Here is a 16,973-nt window from a genome sequence, read left to right as displayed (position 1 = left end):
TGCTCTGCCCCTTATGTCCTTGGTTAAGGAAGGGGAGCGAGAGCGTCCAGGGTGCTGGTGTTGCCTCAATGGACATTGCTGGCCAGAAGAACCCAATCTCCCTCCTGCATCCAGGACATGTGCAAACCAGAAATGGGATCCATGTGGGCAATTACATGAAGAAGAGACATATTCATCTTTTCTCTTGAAGTACGGAATTCACTCTCCATCCCTCCCCTTGGTATTCAAGGCTTCAGAACAGCGACAGGCTTCAGCTCCAATGTCTTGTAATCCAGCACAGCAAGAAACTGGAGCTTTATACCATTGGACAGAGGAGATTCTCAACTTTCCAAACCAACATACAGAAGTGTATGGCCACGTACATGTTATAAGAAATATATATGAATTCCTTAATATGAGATTGCCAACATCTTCACAAAATATCCTCCATACTTTTCATTCATCAATTTAAGTAACATTTGTAAGTGACACACTTCACACATTTCTTTCAAGCTATATTACTTTCCCCAACCAATCCTTACTAAACCATTACCTAACAGACAATACTAGGATGAGATTTTCCATTGGGCACCTGTCTATAGCCAAATTATACTGCAGCAACTGGCCTCTCTGCCACATCGCTATGCTGGCAGTGTTGGTCCAATTGGCATAATGTGCACACAGGACCTGGAAGTTCACCAAAACCTCTGAGAAATGTTGGGTTTCCCCGCTTTGCTGCAGCCTACAAACTGTTCCCCTTCTATTCCCCACTTAGTTTGTAATACATTTTAAAAAGTAAAGAAGAGTAAGAGAGAGATAAACCTACCTACTCTACGCATTGGCATATGCCTCTCAAGCATCCTGCATGTCAGGAGACATTTTACCTTTCAGTTGTTTTCTGGTTATGCCCCACCTGCCTCTACCAAAGTAACCCAAGTGCAATATGCATTGTGTTAATTAAAATTGTGTTTGTGTTGTTTGTCCCAACATACCCTGCACCAGCCCAACCACTGCAGCCAATAATGTACACGTTCTCTGGCTGAAGCTGATAGCAGTGCTAAAGGGTTTCAGCTAGGAGGAAGGGTCAAAGCAATGCAAGGACCTTGGGGAAAAACTACAAGTAAAAGGAGGAAGAATGGGTGTGGGATCCTAGAGGACACCCCCAAAACTAAGTATTTTTTCCAGGCTACATATGGTACTAAGCCTTTACTACAGTGTTGTAACGAATTGGCTTGGAAAGCTAGTTACATCTCCAATCCTGGATCAGAATGACTTTCACGGTAAAATGCTGCCCAACATTTAGACAATAACTACCTAAGAAAAACAATCAGCTCCACACAAACCACTGCTTCAACAAACTTTAGAAAAAACATTATCTTTCAAAAATATTATGTGCTAAATGTCCTGAATGAAGGGCACAAGGCATTCAGCATGTAATGGATGTTAGACTTCTTTGCCTTTTGGGGTCACAAATGATTGCAGATACCTACATCTTGCTGAGGTGCCCCAGTATGCACTATGTTGGCAATGTCAACCATGAAGCCCCTTTTGATTCATGCAGCCATCCTCTCTTTCTGGGGGCTGGGGGGAGCATGACTAGGAACAGAGTAGAGGATTTTTTTGGTTGGGGGTGGTTTGGGTTATTTAAAAAAAAAAATAAAAATGTACACTACATTCAGTGCACTTTAAAAATTTAGAATAGAAAAAAGTTGTATAAATACTCCACATACTCAGAAAAAACCCAATCATTTCCCTGAAATCTGCTGGGTTGGTTCTATACTTCAGTGATTGAGATCCCCAGCTAGGGTGACCAGACGTCCCGATTTTATCGGGACTGCCCTGATATTTACTTGTTTGTCCTGCGTCCTGACTGATGTTCTGTCGGGACGTGAATTGTCCCGATATTTTGCACTCCGGCGCACAGGCGGAGGGGGCTCGTGCCCCCCCCCCTACCCCCAACTCAGCCCTGGCCCTGCCCCCTCCCTGCCCCCTCCCTGCCCCATTGGATCCCTCCCCAAATCCCCACCTTGGCCCCGCCTCTTCCCCAAGCACGCCGCAGTCCTCCTTCTCCCCCGTCCCTCCGAGGCTTGCATGAATCAGCTGTGTATAGCGGTGCAAGCGCTGGCCGGGGGGGGGAGGGGGGGGGCGCGGGGGAGAAGCAGGACACGGCAGCCAGCTCAGGGGAGGCGGAGGTGAGCTGGTGCGGTGGGGGGCGGGGAGCTGCCGGTGGGTTCTCATCCCCCACCAATTTTTCCTATGCTCCAGCAGCTTTTTTTTTTTCCCCCTTCCCCCGTCGCCGGCTCTCAGTTTTTGTTTTCCCCTCCGCCGCCGACCCCGCCCGCCCCCGTGTCCCGATATTTCATGTCTTTCATCTGGTCACCCTATCCCCAGCACAGTGCATACTGGACCATCTCATGCAGAGGCAGAGAGAGGCTAAAATTGATTAAGTGCTCAATGCCATCTTATACTTGCTATGCAGGATACTCAGCATGTAACGAAAAGAAAAACTTAATACGTGCAGGTCACCTTCAACTGCACCACAGCACTTAGATTTTTTTGGTGTGGGTTACTGTTATTTAAACTTAGCTTTGGAATTTAATTTCTTGAATCAATATGACTAGGGATTCAAAACAAGCTCAGAAGTCTGCTGCCAAGAAATGATAAACAAGGATTTTAAGAAAAAGACTTAATACTTGCCCAAGAAAACAATCTGTGTCATTCATCCATTGGTTTATGAACTGCGCTGTGATGGGCTCAGGGTTGTGTGGAAATCTGATGTTCTCTAACGTGTGCAGAAGTAGGTCAGGATTGTAGTAAAGGGCAGCTATGGCAACCTGAAGACACATAGTACGAAGCTCACTTGTTTTAACTCCTCGAGTTAATCGCTCTAGCACAGCTTCTACAAAGAGTGGGATACACTGGGGACACAGGAGAGGAAAAAATTAAATGTTAAAAATACTGCCAGTTTGCATGACAATTTAAAAGCATTTATCAGTCTCGAACCTGCTGAAGACAAAGAGTCAACTGGAATTCTGCTTGTAGCTCATAATAGTACAGTATATTCATTTCCCAACATAAAAGCAAGAGTGTACCTTCACCTTAAGACTCTGCATGCTTATAAAGCTTTCTAAAACAATTACCCTTTGGACTAAAAGTTATGGCTAGTCTCAACATAAAGGTAAATATTTTGGGGAAATTTGGTAGGATTTGTTTTAGTGTGTATAAAAGGCATTTTCAAGCTTTGGGAAAACAGCTCAAATATATTCTTGTCCTAAGCTAAATCAAAAACATCTTAGTTTTAAAGCTTCACTAGGCATGTACATAACCCTCAGCAAGAAATATATATTCTGCCAAATTGTAACAAAGTAGGGTGAAAAATTTCTTACAAAAGTCTGCAAAGAGTATGGTTATTCAGGTATTTGCATTGCGCAAGTTTGTATGTCTAGATTATGAAATAAACAGTTCCTTATAAGAAGGTGCAGGTATATCCCATGTTTACGAGCATGGGAGAAAGTTTTGATTTCAATGGGCAATCATTTCATTAACACAGATGTGGCGCTTTTACACATGAATTTCATTGAAAATGTATGTGATTTAATTCCATCCCTTTCAGATTTCTCATCTAAAAAAAAAAAATTCTGAGCAAAATTTTCCCTTCAATTACTCCAGATTTACATGAGTGGAATTCTACTGATTTCAATTAAATTAACTCCAGAATTATCAAGTAAATTTAAGGGTCCAAGAACAAATGGACACAATCTGTTCTTGCTGTACAGAGCTGGAGCTTTATACAAAAATAACAAAGAAGAATTTAGCTCTTAATGTGAAAAATACACTACTCCAGATAGTGGTTGAAAATGTGTATACAAAGATCCAGGAAATTTGTAGTTATGGTACTCACAGCAACCATAATCCAGCCATACTGCAAATATTAAGTCATAGATTTTACAGTATATACAGCAATTCAAAATACAGCACTAATAATAAAAAAAATCCGAGTTCATATTGCTGTGAGAAACAACTCCATTAGTTGGACTTGCATGATTAAATTCTAAATCATAGCAATGTATTAAAACATCTCATTCAATTCGGAACAAGCAGTGCTATCAGGAGAAAATTTAGGAAACAGAAAGAGAATCCTACCCAAGGTACCAGTCTTTATTTTATTGTTCAGTTTTAATCCCATTTTCTTGCATTTTCAAGATGCCATGTCCTTTAATCTCCTCCACGAGAAACAAATCCAAAAAAAATCTCTTGAACTCACTCACACTCTTTGCACAGTCAGTGTGCTGGAGGACAATTCCATTTAGAGAATCCGATTTCCTACATTTGTTCCTTAAATCTATATTTTTCATCTACGAAACTCCTATGAATCTGGTTGCATTTATATTGAAGTACGTACACAGCATCAAATCTCTAAAAAGCTGTTTGTAATATATTACCTGGTCAATACACCGCCCTTTGCACTGAAGAACAATTACTTCTAAAAGTTTGGCTGCATGACACTCTGCATCTTCTCCTGCATCTCCAGTTAATACCTAACAACAAGAATGATAATTCAGCCCAACAAAATCGTATGCAATCTGCTGTGGAAATACACATACACACACGAGAGAGAGCATGTGTATGGAGAGATGTATATATAAGAAACCATGGTGAAGGGGCACAAGACTGGAGAATTCAAACTGCGACCTTAGAGCTTGCAAAATCCACATCATTCTTTACAAATATTAACATTTTTCCATTATGTTATTTCAGTGCTTGTCCTTTTCTTGAGGAAAACATTATTTTAAAAGTTATTATGAGTATCCTTGATAATTGGTATTTTCTGCGATGTGATTTCAGTTTTGGTGACTAATGGCAGATTAACAGCCTGACAAAGTGAAGTCCTGTTTTCCACAGAACAGGTACAACATGAGCAACAGCATGGCAAGTTTCTTCCACAATGGTCTATCCACTTGCTTCATGGATGAAAGGGGGAATTCAATTCCCATGTCCATTTAAACCGTGGCCTCTCTGAGGAGGAGATCGGTTACAATTGGGAAATGGTTTCTGTGATGCGTCCACTGGGAACCGAGCTAAGGCTTATCGTTTCACCTTGACCAATCAACCACCACCAACTGGCAAGCTTTGCTCACTCTTATTTTGAATATTTGGTGCTCAAACATCAAGGGTGAGGACTATGACAAGGAATCCAAGTCTTACCTTTTTACACATAGTGTAAATGATTTCTAAATGTTTTGGATTAGACAGTAAAGTATCAGTGTCGATGGTCACATAATTGTGCATGAGAGGCATCATATCTAAAAAAAACAAGAAAAGATTTTATATAAAACCAACACCCCCAAAACTCTAACCATTAAGGCCCTGACCCGGCAATGGGATCTACTAGCTTGGATCCCTGAGCATGACAGGAGTCCTAAAGCTTCTGCATACAGCTCTCTGTGCTAGCAGATGCCTTTGTGAAATGGGGTTTTTAAATATAGATAGAGAAAAAGAATTAGAACAGACATAACTACATTTTAGCTAACAAATTGATCGTTTCATAATTTTTAGGATTTTCCTTTGAGCTCTGGACCTACTACAATGTGTAAAACTGACGTATTCGGCCAAATTTCTCCAAGCAAAGAACAGTGGCATTGGCTTGCCGTGTTGTACTGGGGTGTTCACAACAAGGCCCAAGCACACGTGCTCTTTTCACTAATACAGACCAAAAGAAAGTAACTCTATAAGATAGCTTTTTGAAGCTGCATCCGCAAACAGTTACAATACACTATAGCTGGGGAACAGTCATACCTGCAAAGTATTCAAAGCAATCCTGTTGGAAAACTTCATATAGAACACCTAAAAGCTGCCACATTTGGGGGGAAATCATCTGGCACGTCAAACTGTATGCCAAGGAGAGAATTTCTTCATAAAACTCTGAAGAGAAGAAAATTTGAGGTAGGGGTCTGTAAAAGAGAAGTTTTGCTTGCAAATACCATAATCTCTCAAACACATGCCCTCAGGCCATACAGCAATGAGCAGACAGCTTTGGAAAGGTAAAATGTTATATAGTGAGAGACTGAAGAATATGGACCGAAAAATTCCAATAAAAAAGGCATCACACTATATTTAGTTTCTTATAATCATTGAAAAAATGCATTACCAGTGTGTGACGTTGTGCAGGCTATATGATTTTATAAAAATATGCTAATGAGTGACTATAATGTGACTGGAATATGCTTCATGCAAAAGGTCTCTTGTAATGTATCATTACAAAGCTTATAATCTATAAATAATCTATAAATGTATCACTTGTATCTAAAACTAGAAATATGAAATATAACTCTGAGGGCCTATTGTAATTATGCAAAGTGTGGGCCATTAATGGTGGTTTGGAATCTTCATGACTCCCATTAACCGGGACAATTGACTGCAGATGGCTCTGTTTTACCTGTAAGTCTTTCTATATACGTGTGTGCTGGCAAGTGGGTAATGAAGTCTTGCAGTGACATGTGATCACGTCACCTGAACTGGAATCCATCTTTAACCTGGTGCTTTTCATAGATTCATAGATTCATAGATTCTAGGACTGGAAGGGACCTCGAGAGGTCATCGAGTCCAGTTCCCTGCCCGCATGGCAGGACCAAATACTGTCTAGACCATCCATAGGGAGGAACCCAGAGGGACAAAGGATTCCCGCCTTATGCAAAAGGTATATAAATGGGTAGAACAGAACAAGGAGGAGCCATCATGAGGAATCCCCTAGTTTTTACCTGAGCTGGAACAAGAGCTGTCCCAGGGGAAAGGATTGTGCCCAGACTAGGAAGGTGTCCAGTCTGAGAAAAGAAATTTATTGAAACATCTCTCAGGGTGAGATTTTACCTGTATTCAGTTGTATTACTGTATTAGGTTTAGATTGGCATGTTTTATTTTATTTTACTTGGTAATTCACTTGGTTCTGTCTGTTACTACTTGGAACCACTTAAATCCTACTTTCTGTATTTAATAAAATCACTTTTTTACTTATTAAGTAACTCAGAGTATGTATTAATACCTGGGGGGGGGGGGGGGACAAACAGCTGTGCATATCTCTCTATCTGTGTTATAGAGGGCAAACAATTTATGAGTTTACCCTGCATAAGCTTTATACAGGGTAAAACGGATTTAATTAGGGTTTAGACCCCATTGGGAATTGGGCATCTGAGTGTTAAAGACAAGAACAGTTCTGTAAGCTGCTTTCAGTCAAGTCTGCAGCTTTGGGGCAAGTAATTCAGACCCTGGGTCTGTGTTGGAGCAGACAGGCGTGTCTGGCTCAGCAAGACAGGGTGCTGGGGTCCCAGACTGGCAGGGAAAGCAGGGGCAGAAGTAGTCTTGGCACATCACTTGGCAATTCCCAAGGGGGTTTCTGTGATTCAACCCATCTCACAGTGAACTAAAGAAATTGTTTCTAAAACATTTTCACACTTTTTCCATTCTCTAAAGATTTGTTTTAATTTACAGGCTTTACCATAACACTCCGAAGCTTTTTAATATAGGGAACTGCTAGGAGCATAAATGTAATCAAAGGTCACTTCCCCTTAATTTCAAAACAAGTTAAAATTTTATACGGAACTGAGTTTGATGCTTTTCAGTGCTCCAATGCACAGAAACTAATGTAATTTACTGTAGTAGTTTTAGTAACATGAAAATAGGAGATCAGGATATACAAATCAGAACTAAAAATGAACTTCCTTTAGTCCTGAGAGAAGTGGCTTATTCAAGCCTGAGCTGAAGTCCTGACAAAGTACTCGTCAGGAAGACAGTACTATTTGCTCTGTTAGATTTAAAAATATTGCATTAGTAACTTTTTTCTGCCATATAAAACAAACTGGATACTTCAAAAAGCCAGCTTCTGCATATACCTATTACGTGTTTCTGCAAAACGAGGCCAATGATCTGTAAACAAATGCTCTCCAACTGTTGAGTTATCTGAAATAAAAATAAGACAGTTTATTTAAAAAGCTACAATCAGAGTAACTTGATCCATCCACTTGACTAATTCAGTTTGACTAAGCAGTTCTTTCAAGGAAAAGAGAGTTTCCATCCTGGTTTAAACGCTTTCAACTATCATCAGAATGTTTCAGGGACACACTCAGTTATAAGTACTCAGCTATTTTAAAAAATAGTTTTCCTGAACATCGTTCTTAGAACTGTTTACTTAACAGACTGATCATCATTTTAATACTTCCTAACTAATGGTTGCTACCCATACACTAGCTGAGAGCTCCGTCACACTGGAAGAGCACCCCCTTGCTCCAGCTGCTGCATCCAAAGGATCTGAGGACAGACATCTGCACAAAAATCCTATAGGGCTGAGGAGGGAAAAAGAGCAAAAAAAAAAGAAAAGATGTTCCTGCCTGTGGCCCATACTGAACTTCCCAGAAGACAGTATATGATTGTGTTGGGGAAAAGGGTGCCATTTGCTGGAATGAGCAGGTTTTACTGTGAGTAGCTATTTTGTTGTTGTTGGGCAGGGAGAATGTATTTAGGGGTGAAAACTGTCAGAGTCACAAAAGAGAAGTGTAGGTCCGCATTAGAAGCCTACATAAAACCAACAAACATGGACATTTAATTTTATTAACAGACACATTCATTAAGGGCTCATTCCTGCAAGGTGTGGAGCACTCTGCCCCCAGGCTAGCAAAGCTCTTGAGCATACGCTCAGCTTTAAGCACAGGTAGTCCCATGGAGCTCCTTGTGCTTTTGAAAGTCAGGCCAATTCTTTAGGTGCCTAAATACAGATTTAAGAGTCTAATTTTAGGTTCTTTTTCAAATCTTGACCATAGACTATTTCCATAAAAAGGCAGTAAATTGTAGTGTTCATGTATGTGTAAAAGATCCTGAGATAAAGTGTTAAGCATTATCTTGTGCTGTATACTACAAAACAGTGAGCTACTAAGTTCTCACAAAAAGACTAACTTCGCATACATGCCCACTAGACTAAAAGCTGAACAAACCCCAAAGAACAGTATTTCAAGCTACCAGTGCTAAAGCTCATTTTAGATCCTAGTTTCCATTCTATTTCTTAAAAGATGGAAAAAGATTTTTTATGAAAAACTGAAGATGCTTTGAAATCTTAGCTGAAATGCAGTGGTCACCAAGAAAATCTTTTCAGACATTTCTTGTCAGATGATTGATATGTCTCAAAAATAGGTTTACTTCTTGTGATGAGAACTTGTATAACCAAGGAAGCAGCATGATCTAGGACAGTGGTTTTCAAACGTTTTAGGCTGTATTCCCCTTTCCAAATAGTCTACCATGTACCCAATCTGAGATACGCACAGGTGACAAGTGGTGAGGGGCATGCAGGGGCACGTTTTCAAACATTCAAAAAAAGCTAGAGGAACATTTGGGGGGGTCAGGCCCTGTGCAGCAGGGCTCAGGGAGGGAGCGCTACCTCCACCCCCGACTCACCTCAGTGGGCCACCCCAGGGTGGGGGGGGCACAACCAAAAATTGTAATTCAAAGTGGGGTTTGGCCCGAGGTGAATCAGGGGGTGGAGGTAGCGCTTCCTCCCCAAGACCTGCCACAAGCAAGTCATGGGGTGGAGGTGGCGCTCCGTCCCCGAGCCCAGCTGTGCAGAGCTGTCCCCACCCCAATGTCCCTTCATGACCCTTAGGGTGGCGTACCCCACAGTCTGAAATCCTCTGTACTAAATAAAAAGCATTGTCCACCATTTCAGGATTTTTCTTGCATACCCACTGACGAGAGCTCACAACCCCATAGGTATGCGTACCCCAGTTTGAAAACCACTGATCAAGGACAAAACATCTTCCTGCTGTAATACCAGCTAAGCTCAGAACTACCCAACGACTGTGTGACATTGGGGCAAGTCAATTGACCTTCTTTGTACCTCAATCAACACAGTTGTAAATTCAGAAAAAAGCAGAAGGCAACCCTAAGCTGAGCTTTACCTAGTAATGAAATTAGGGAAAAAGTTCCTCCTGCAGATAGCTCATGAATATATAAAGTCTAGAACTCATCCTGCAGTACAATAATATGTTGATCAATCTCAATCAATTCCATCCAGGTAACTGCTGAGTTCAACATCAAAATGTACATTGCCATTACCAATAGTTATCATACTGCAGTTACTGTGAATTATAACAAACATTCCCAGGGGAGAATTTAGCTTAAAATGTATTTGTAACAGTTTGCAACACTTTCTACTAATATATTTGCTGTAGTAAAGGCTAAAGTGTTATTTCCTCAAAAATGTCAATTATCTCTTAAAGACGAGTTCTGTACAACTGAAAATTAGCATTTTCCATTGAGCTTTAAATTCATGTTTACTGAGAGGGATCACTTGATCCTAATACACCAAGCTACATAACTATTACATGCTCTTTTCAACTCAAGCTATTTAATATATATATAAAACTGCTTGTTGTGATGAATAAAATGAGAGAAGACTAGATGTGTAACTGAGAGTCATCTCACCTCTTTGTGATCTTCCACAACTGTTAGAATAGTGTCAATGGTGTGTAAGATTCCCATTGCCATCACTGTCTTGTCCTCCACTTCCTCATATTCTTCACTCTGAAGAACTTTACCAAATATCTCAGCCTTAAAAAGAAAAAAAGAAAAGAAAAGAGCAAACAGACAGATCTTCTAGAGGCAACTCATACTTCCAGCTTGCCTCGTAGGAAATGAGGGATTGCCCTTTGACTGATAATGAAGTGGCTGCAGTGTTCACAAATTATTAAAACATCTGTGATAAAGCCACCAGTGGTGAGAGGCATGCCTGATATTTCTGTAAGGGAACTGGGGAAGTTTGGGAAATTGAAAAACCTTCTCCTCCCTCCTCTGATAAACCTAACTGTGGCAAGTCACTTAAGTTAAATAATCAAAGCTATTAAATATCCTGTCTTGTTTAGAACAGCAACAGCTATCAAAAACAGTCAAAACTGCTGTAATTTTATGGACTAAAGTTTAACTTTTTGAAGAGAAACTGTCAGGTAGTTTAACCCCCAAATTTACATGGGGGGGGGGTTTACAAGGGCTACTATTGACAGATAGGTTTTCAGTAAAGTGTTTTAAAAACATCAATGAAAACAGCTTATGTTGGAGCTAACACATGGAGTGTATGCAGATCAGAATTTGATGCCATCATGCTACTGCATGAATAGGCAGAGGGTGAAACAGACTAGAACTGAAACAGAACAAACTAGATGACTCAGCTATTTTCATCATCCAAGCTGAAATCCAAAAGGAAACAGAATAAACAATGAAAAGCAAATCAGATTTTAAAGATTCTTTATTTTAAATAATCAAAGAAGCTGTGAGCAATATAGGTGAGAATTTTTTAAAATTATGATTTTAAACCTGACAGTGTCCCTTTACAAAAAGGCTCATTTCAAACAAGCTTGCAACAATGTTTAATAAGCTAGGCCTATGACTGTGACTACAATATTGTTCTACTGTCTCTTACCAGGTGTTGTGTCATGTCAACAGCGATGGTAGCTACTTCCTGATTGTACTCACAGATCATCTTCTGGATAACATTAGTAAGATCATCATTTTCTGTCTCTCTAACGATGTGTAACAGCTCCTGCATAACGGGCCTGACGTACGGCTTTACATATTCCTTTGCTAATAAGACAACAAAACAAATTAGGAAAAATCAACTTTCCATAAAAACAAATATACAATCTGTCTCAGTTATCAGGATTCTTACTGTTCTCTTAAGCAAAAACACTTAAAACAATTCATTTCAAGTAAAAGTTGAGTCAGTCTAACAGTGTGTACTTTTTAGATGCAAACATATTACATAATGTATATACTCAGACATCTCCCACCACTTAGAATTCTGTCCACAGAAATGATCTACTTCCATGAGAGACATGCACATCTAGTATCTGGCCCTAAACATATCCATTGTTTCAATTCAATGTTAAAAAAGAAGATACCATTCAGTTTGTTAACTGAATTGTGTTGATTCAGTTTTCTTTTGTTCAGAAACCTGTCAGAAAAATCTGTAGCCAATGTTCCATGATGTACATTGTAGCTAATGAGCAAATTAACTTGTCTAAATGTGATTAAGTGTTCCAGGGATCTATATCTCTAAATGCAAGAACTGTTTATACACATCCACAGCAAATTATAGCAACATGTCATCTAGGCAGGGAAAATAATCAGTATATACTTCAATGAACCATTGTAGCGTACCTTGCTCCTGATTGCTTATTAATGCCTGAAGAGCTATGGCAGCTTCTACTTTGACAGGCATTTCCTTGTCATCAATCAAGCTCTTCTTTGCCAGCTCTACTGCATTCCTTAGGTTGAGTTCATTGTGGAATTTCAATGTGCTGAATGAATGAAGAACCCAACAGGACTGTCGTACAAAAAGAAAGCAAGTCAGGAGCTACTAAAGTTATAGAATTCTTTAAAGAATTTCAGTTACATGCTAACAGTTCTTTATCTGTTTTAAATTGATGCTCTTTTGTTTGCACATTTACAGAGTATACATGCAATACTACATACTCTGCAGGTTTCACACTACAGTGGTTCTTCTGCTCCTTTCCCCAAACATCTATAGATTCAATATATAACTGTAATTGTTATACTAAACTTCTATCAGGAACAAGAGAGCTTGGGATTTATTTTTTAAAAGTTTTCTTCCTAGGCAATGAGATGTACACTTAGCAGGAAAATTAATCACTCATTACTGATTGATGTGGGCATAGGGGGGGAAGAGCTTAGGGATTAAACCCAGCCCATCCTCAAAGTGGCATTAACTGCTCTCTGAAAACTGGATTTGGTTTTAGCTCAAACTCCTGAGATTTGCTACAGAATCATCATATAACCATAGAAAAGTAGGGCTGAAAGGAACCTCAAGAGGTCATCTAGTCCATCACCCTGTGCTGAGACAGGACCAAGTATGCTTAGACCAGGGGTGGGCAAACTACGGCCCATGGGCTGAATCCGGCCCCTCAGGGCTTTGGATCCAGCCTGCGGGATTGCCACTCCCGTGGCGCCGCGCCGCTCCCTGCGGCCCCTGGGGGGCGGGGGGAGGGAAAAGAGCTCCGCGCGCTGCCCTCGCCTGTGGGTTCCACACCTGAAGCTCCCATTGGCCCGGGGCCAGGGCAGACAGGGAGCCTGCCTTAGTGGCGCAGCACCACTGCCACCCCGGAGCCACTCCAGGTAAGCAGTGCTGGGCCAGAGTCTGCACCCCTCCTGCACCCCACAACCCCAACCCCCTGCCCTGAGTCCCCAACCCCCAGCCCTGAGCCCACCCCCGTGTTCCACATCCCTTCTGCACCCCAACCCCCTGCCCTGAGCCCCTTCGTACATCCCACACCCCTCCTCCGACCCAACCCCTTGCTCCGAGCCCCTTCCTGCACACTGCACCCCCTCCCATACCCCGCACTCCCTCCCACACCCCAACCCCCTGCCCCAGCCCTACATTCATGGCCCTGCATGCAATTTCCCCACCCAGATGTGGCCCTCGGGCCAAAAAGTTTGCCCACCCCGGCTTAGACCATCCCTGACAGGCGTGTCTAACCTGTTCTTAAACACCTCCAGTGATGGAGATTCCACAACCTCACTTGGTAACCTATTCCAGTTTTTAACTATCCTTATAGTTAGAAAGATTTTCCTAATAGCTAACCTATATCTCCCTTGCTGCAGATTAAGCCCATTACTTCTCGTCCTACCTTCAGTGGACCTAGAGAACAACCGATCTTTATAACAGCTCTTAACATATATGAAGGCTTATCAGTTCCCCCCTCACACTTCTCTTCTCAAGGCTAAACATGCCCAGTTTTTAACATATCCTCACAGGTCAGGTTTTCTAAACCTTTTATTGTTTTTGCTGCTCTCCTCTGGACTCTCTCCACTTTATCCACATCTTTCTTAAAAGTGTTGTGCCCGAAACTGGACATAAGGATCATATAAGGACCTCCAAAGGTCACCATATATCCAATGCTCAAGTTTCCCAATTTGATCAAATCAGTGAGTTGAAAGTGAGCCATACAGAAATGGATCACCTAGAATTTCAAACATCTATAAATAAGTTTTACTTGCATATCATTTCAGATCAAAATGCTGAAAAGGTTTCTGTACAATGGAGTTGCTGAGAAGTAAATTATTGTTTGTGACACATGTGGGAACTGCTACATTTCAGTCTGTTATTCAGAGTGAAATAAACCTGAAAAGAAAATAATCTGACACATATTGCAGTCTATAAACTTTGGTGAACTTACTCTTGCTCTGAGATACCCCAGGTTAGACATGAACAATGGAAATACGTGATTCTGTAGCATCAGCTCCATTTGATCCTTGAATACACTCTTCTGTTGAAATAAACAAAAAATTAAGTTCGAGCAGTCTTTATTTTTGAATATACTGTATTATTCAGTAACCCATATTAACTGTCAAATCCAGACTAATAAAACCATTCTCTGCCTTCACATGAATTATTTCTATCCCATTAATACATGTAGAATAATTTCTAGATGGCATTTTGACGTAGGAGCAAGAGGCACGTATTGAAGAATGGGAGGCTGGCAGGCTACACAACATATTGCTGGAACACTTTAAACATTATTTACAGAACCAGAAGAAGCCTATAAGACCAGGAGCTATTTTTTGCTATGGACACGTCTCATGGTAATCAGTGTGTCCAAGGTTCCAATTGTTGCTGGAATGTATTTTGTAACATGGTCCCATTTCATCAGTAAAGCAGGAAAGTACAAGGAACTGTTCTGTAACAAGGCAGGTAGTCTGACAGAAAGCGCTGATTGTAAAATGGGAAGAGAAAGAAGTGGTTGAAGTAATTTTAATTTTTTTTTTTTTTTTTTAAGAACTTCAGATTGGTATTTTACAGCAAAAATCACTTCACAGACTTAGTAAGTGTGCTTCAGGGCTAGCCACACTTTAAAAATTAACATTTTAAATTAGAAAGGACAGTTGATAGCAGATTCTGATCATACACATACTGTATGCCCTCATCCATTTACCTTCAGTAAAATATCTGCTAGAGATCCCATCACGTGCAATGCTCCGTCTTTCTTTCTAGGGTCAATGTTTGGTTCTGTGAGGATCTGATAGCAAAATGCCATCATCTTCGGTAATACCTAAATATAGTAAGACACAAACAGAAAATAGAGGATAATCTGTATGTGGGGTCAGTGAACTATTTAAATCTATTTATTAGCATCTTTCTTTTGAAGTTTGAAAACTCAAGAACTTAAAGCTTTCATATAGTACCAACGTGAACTAACCCACATTGCCCATAATGTATTATGGCAACATGGCAGTCTCTTTCCAGTTAATGTGGAAAGCCCTATTATAAGCCTCTTTCTAATCACAACCCTCAAATTTGTCAAAAATAGATGCATCTGCCTGAAATTTCACATTAGTAATCATAAGTGAGGTACATTTTTTTTGATACTTCAAAGCAAATTAGAAGAGGTGATTTGGAGATACAGGGATTCACACAAGGCAGTAATCTCACTTGTTAAATTTCTTCCCAACTTCTTTTCTGACTCGTTCTACATAAATTCCAGAACAGCGAGGTCTAGAAACTCGAGATTACAACAAATCTATTGGTTTTTACAAGACTTGGACAGGTCTCTTGGCAGAATCATTCATTTAATGTGGTTTCACATACATTATATGCTTTGCAGACTTCATGAAACGAAGACCCCAATGCAGACTACTACAATGGGGATGGTGGCAGGCAAGGAACCACGTTGGGGCAGGTGAGGGGAAAGATCATAGTCTATATAAGAAATTAGATTTTAAGTGTTCAGAGCTGCAGACTTGGTTTGACTCTGAAAAGTTACTATAGAACAGCAGCCTGATGCTTCACATTTATTGTGTCTCAAATTACTTCCAGTATCAAATGTGCTTTGTTCTAACTACTAGCCCTGCAAAGTCAACTTGGGCATTCAGGGCCAGGCTGGCTTCTGTCCTCACACGTCACCAAAAATAATGGAACTTCTACAGGAAAGTTAGGTCCTCATTTAAACCTTTGCACCCCCTTCCCTTTCAACTGTTCAGAACTTAGTAAATAATTCTAACAAACACGCAGACAAAGGAATCAAATTTAGCCCACTCCATCTTAGCTGTGTACGTTAGTCACTAAAGTCAGAAGGGAGAATTCTGAATAAACAAAGCGAGCAGATCCATAGGAAAGTGCCATTTTTACTGTCACTTTTCAGAGCAAAAGTGCACATTGAAGTATCTATCAAAAACTCAAATTGTTTGATCTTACACAAAAAGGTAGGTCAGAGGAAGGGGCAGAGACAAAGTTGGTTGGCTATCCTTAATACTGCATCTTTACGATTTTTAATTCTTGATTTTTTGCAGTCTAACCTAAACAGACTTTTCAGGATAATACCTGTGTTCTTTAAGAAAACTACAACATTGTCTCAAAGGCTTTTTCATTACCTAATTGACAGATATTTACAACCTTAACTGAAACTCAGTCAAGTTTTTTGCCTGGTAAGATATATATTTAACAAATTAACCAACAATGAAAAATGCATCTGTGCAACATGAGATAGTATACCTGTCTCTGAGATGCTTAGCATTTGAATTTCTTGATTTGTGTTTAAAACTTTCAGTCTTAATGCTGCCTTAAAAGGTTTTTTAAAAAAAGAAATAGGTTGTGGGCAAAGAAAAGTTTCATATCCATTTCCAGCCAACTGTTCTAGAAAGATAATAAGAGCTTGAAAAATTTACTCATACACCTATCAGCCTGAAAGACCAGGGTACTTAGCCAGGAAAATACTTGTCCTGTTACACCGCATAAAACCATAACCCTTGTCATTTAAGGAATATAAATAGTTATATACTGTTTATCATGCACCATAGTGAACATCACTGCCAATCAACTTAATACGCTTTAAAATGCAACTTACTCCATCTCTTTTGCTTTCCTCATACCTTCTATCCTTTCCAGGTTTCATGCTATTTTTCCATTCCACCCCACCGCCCTATAAAAATTCATGGTCTCTCCTTTC

At 40.2% G+C, this 16,973-nt stretch overlaps 1 protein-coding gene across 6 annotated transcripts in view; it reads right to left on the bottom strand.

The window, feature by feature from the left end:
* Window positions 1-16,973, bottom strand: part of IPO8 (importin 8) — an 88,440-nt gene that overhangs the window by 16,933 nt on the left and 54,534 nt on the right. For all 6 annotated transcript variants that reach the window (XM_042849930.2, XM_005308735.5, XM_042849919.2 and 3 more), the window contains 10 exons: window positions 14,964-15,080; window positions 14,208-14,297; window positions 12,172-12,337; window positions 11,435-11,595; window positions 10,444-10,569; window positions 7,866-7,932; window positions 5,776-5,901; window positions 5,185-5,282; window positions 4,422-4,517; window positions 2,677-2,897 (listed from right to left, as the gene is read on the bottom strand). In XM_042849930.2, coding sequence (XP_042705864.2) covers window positions 2,677-2,897; window positions 4,422-4,517; window positions 5,185-5,282; window positions 5,776-5,901; window positions 7,866-7,932; window positions 10,444-10,569; window positions 11,435-11,595; window positions 12,172-12,337; window positions 14,208-14,297; window positions 14,964-15,080 — 1,268 coding nt within the window. The remainder of the gene's footprint in view (window positions 1-2,676; window positions 2,898-4,421; window positions 4,518-5,184; window positions 5,283-5,775; window positions 5,902-7,865; window positions 7,933-10,443; window positions 10,570-11,434; window positions 11,596-12,171; window positions 12,338-14,207; window positions 14,298-14,963; window positions 15,081-16,973) is intronic.

Source organism: Chrysemys picta, chromosome 1 (assembly GCF_011386835.1).
Source record: "Chrysemys picta bellii isolate R12L10 chromosome 1, ASM1138683v2, whole genome shotgun sequence".
NCBI classification, from domain to species: domain Eukaryota; kingdom Metazoa; phylum Chordata; order Testudines; family Emydidae; genus Chrysemys; species Chrysemys picta.
This window is presented reverse-complemented; position numbering and strand designations above follow the sequence as displayed.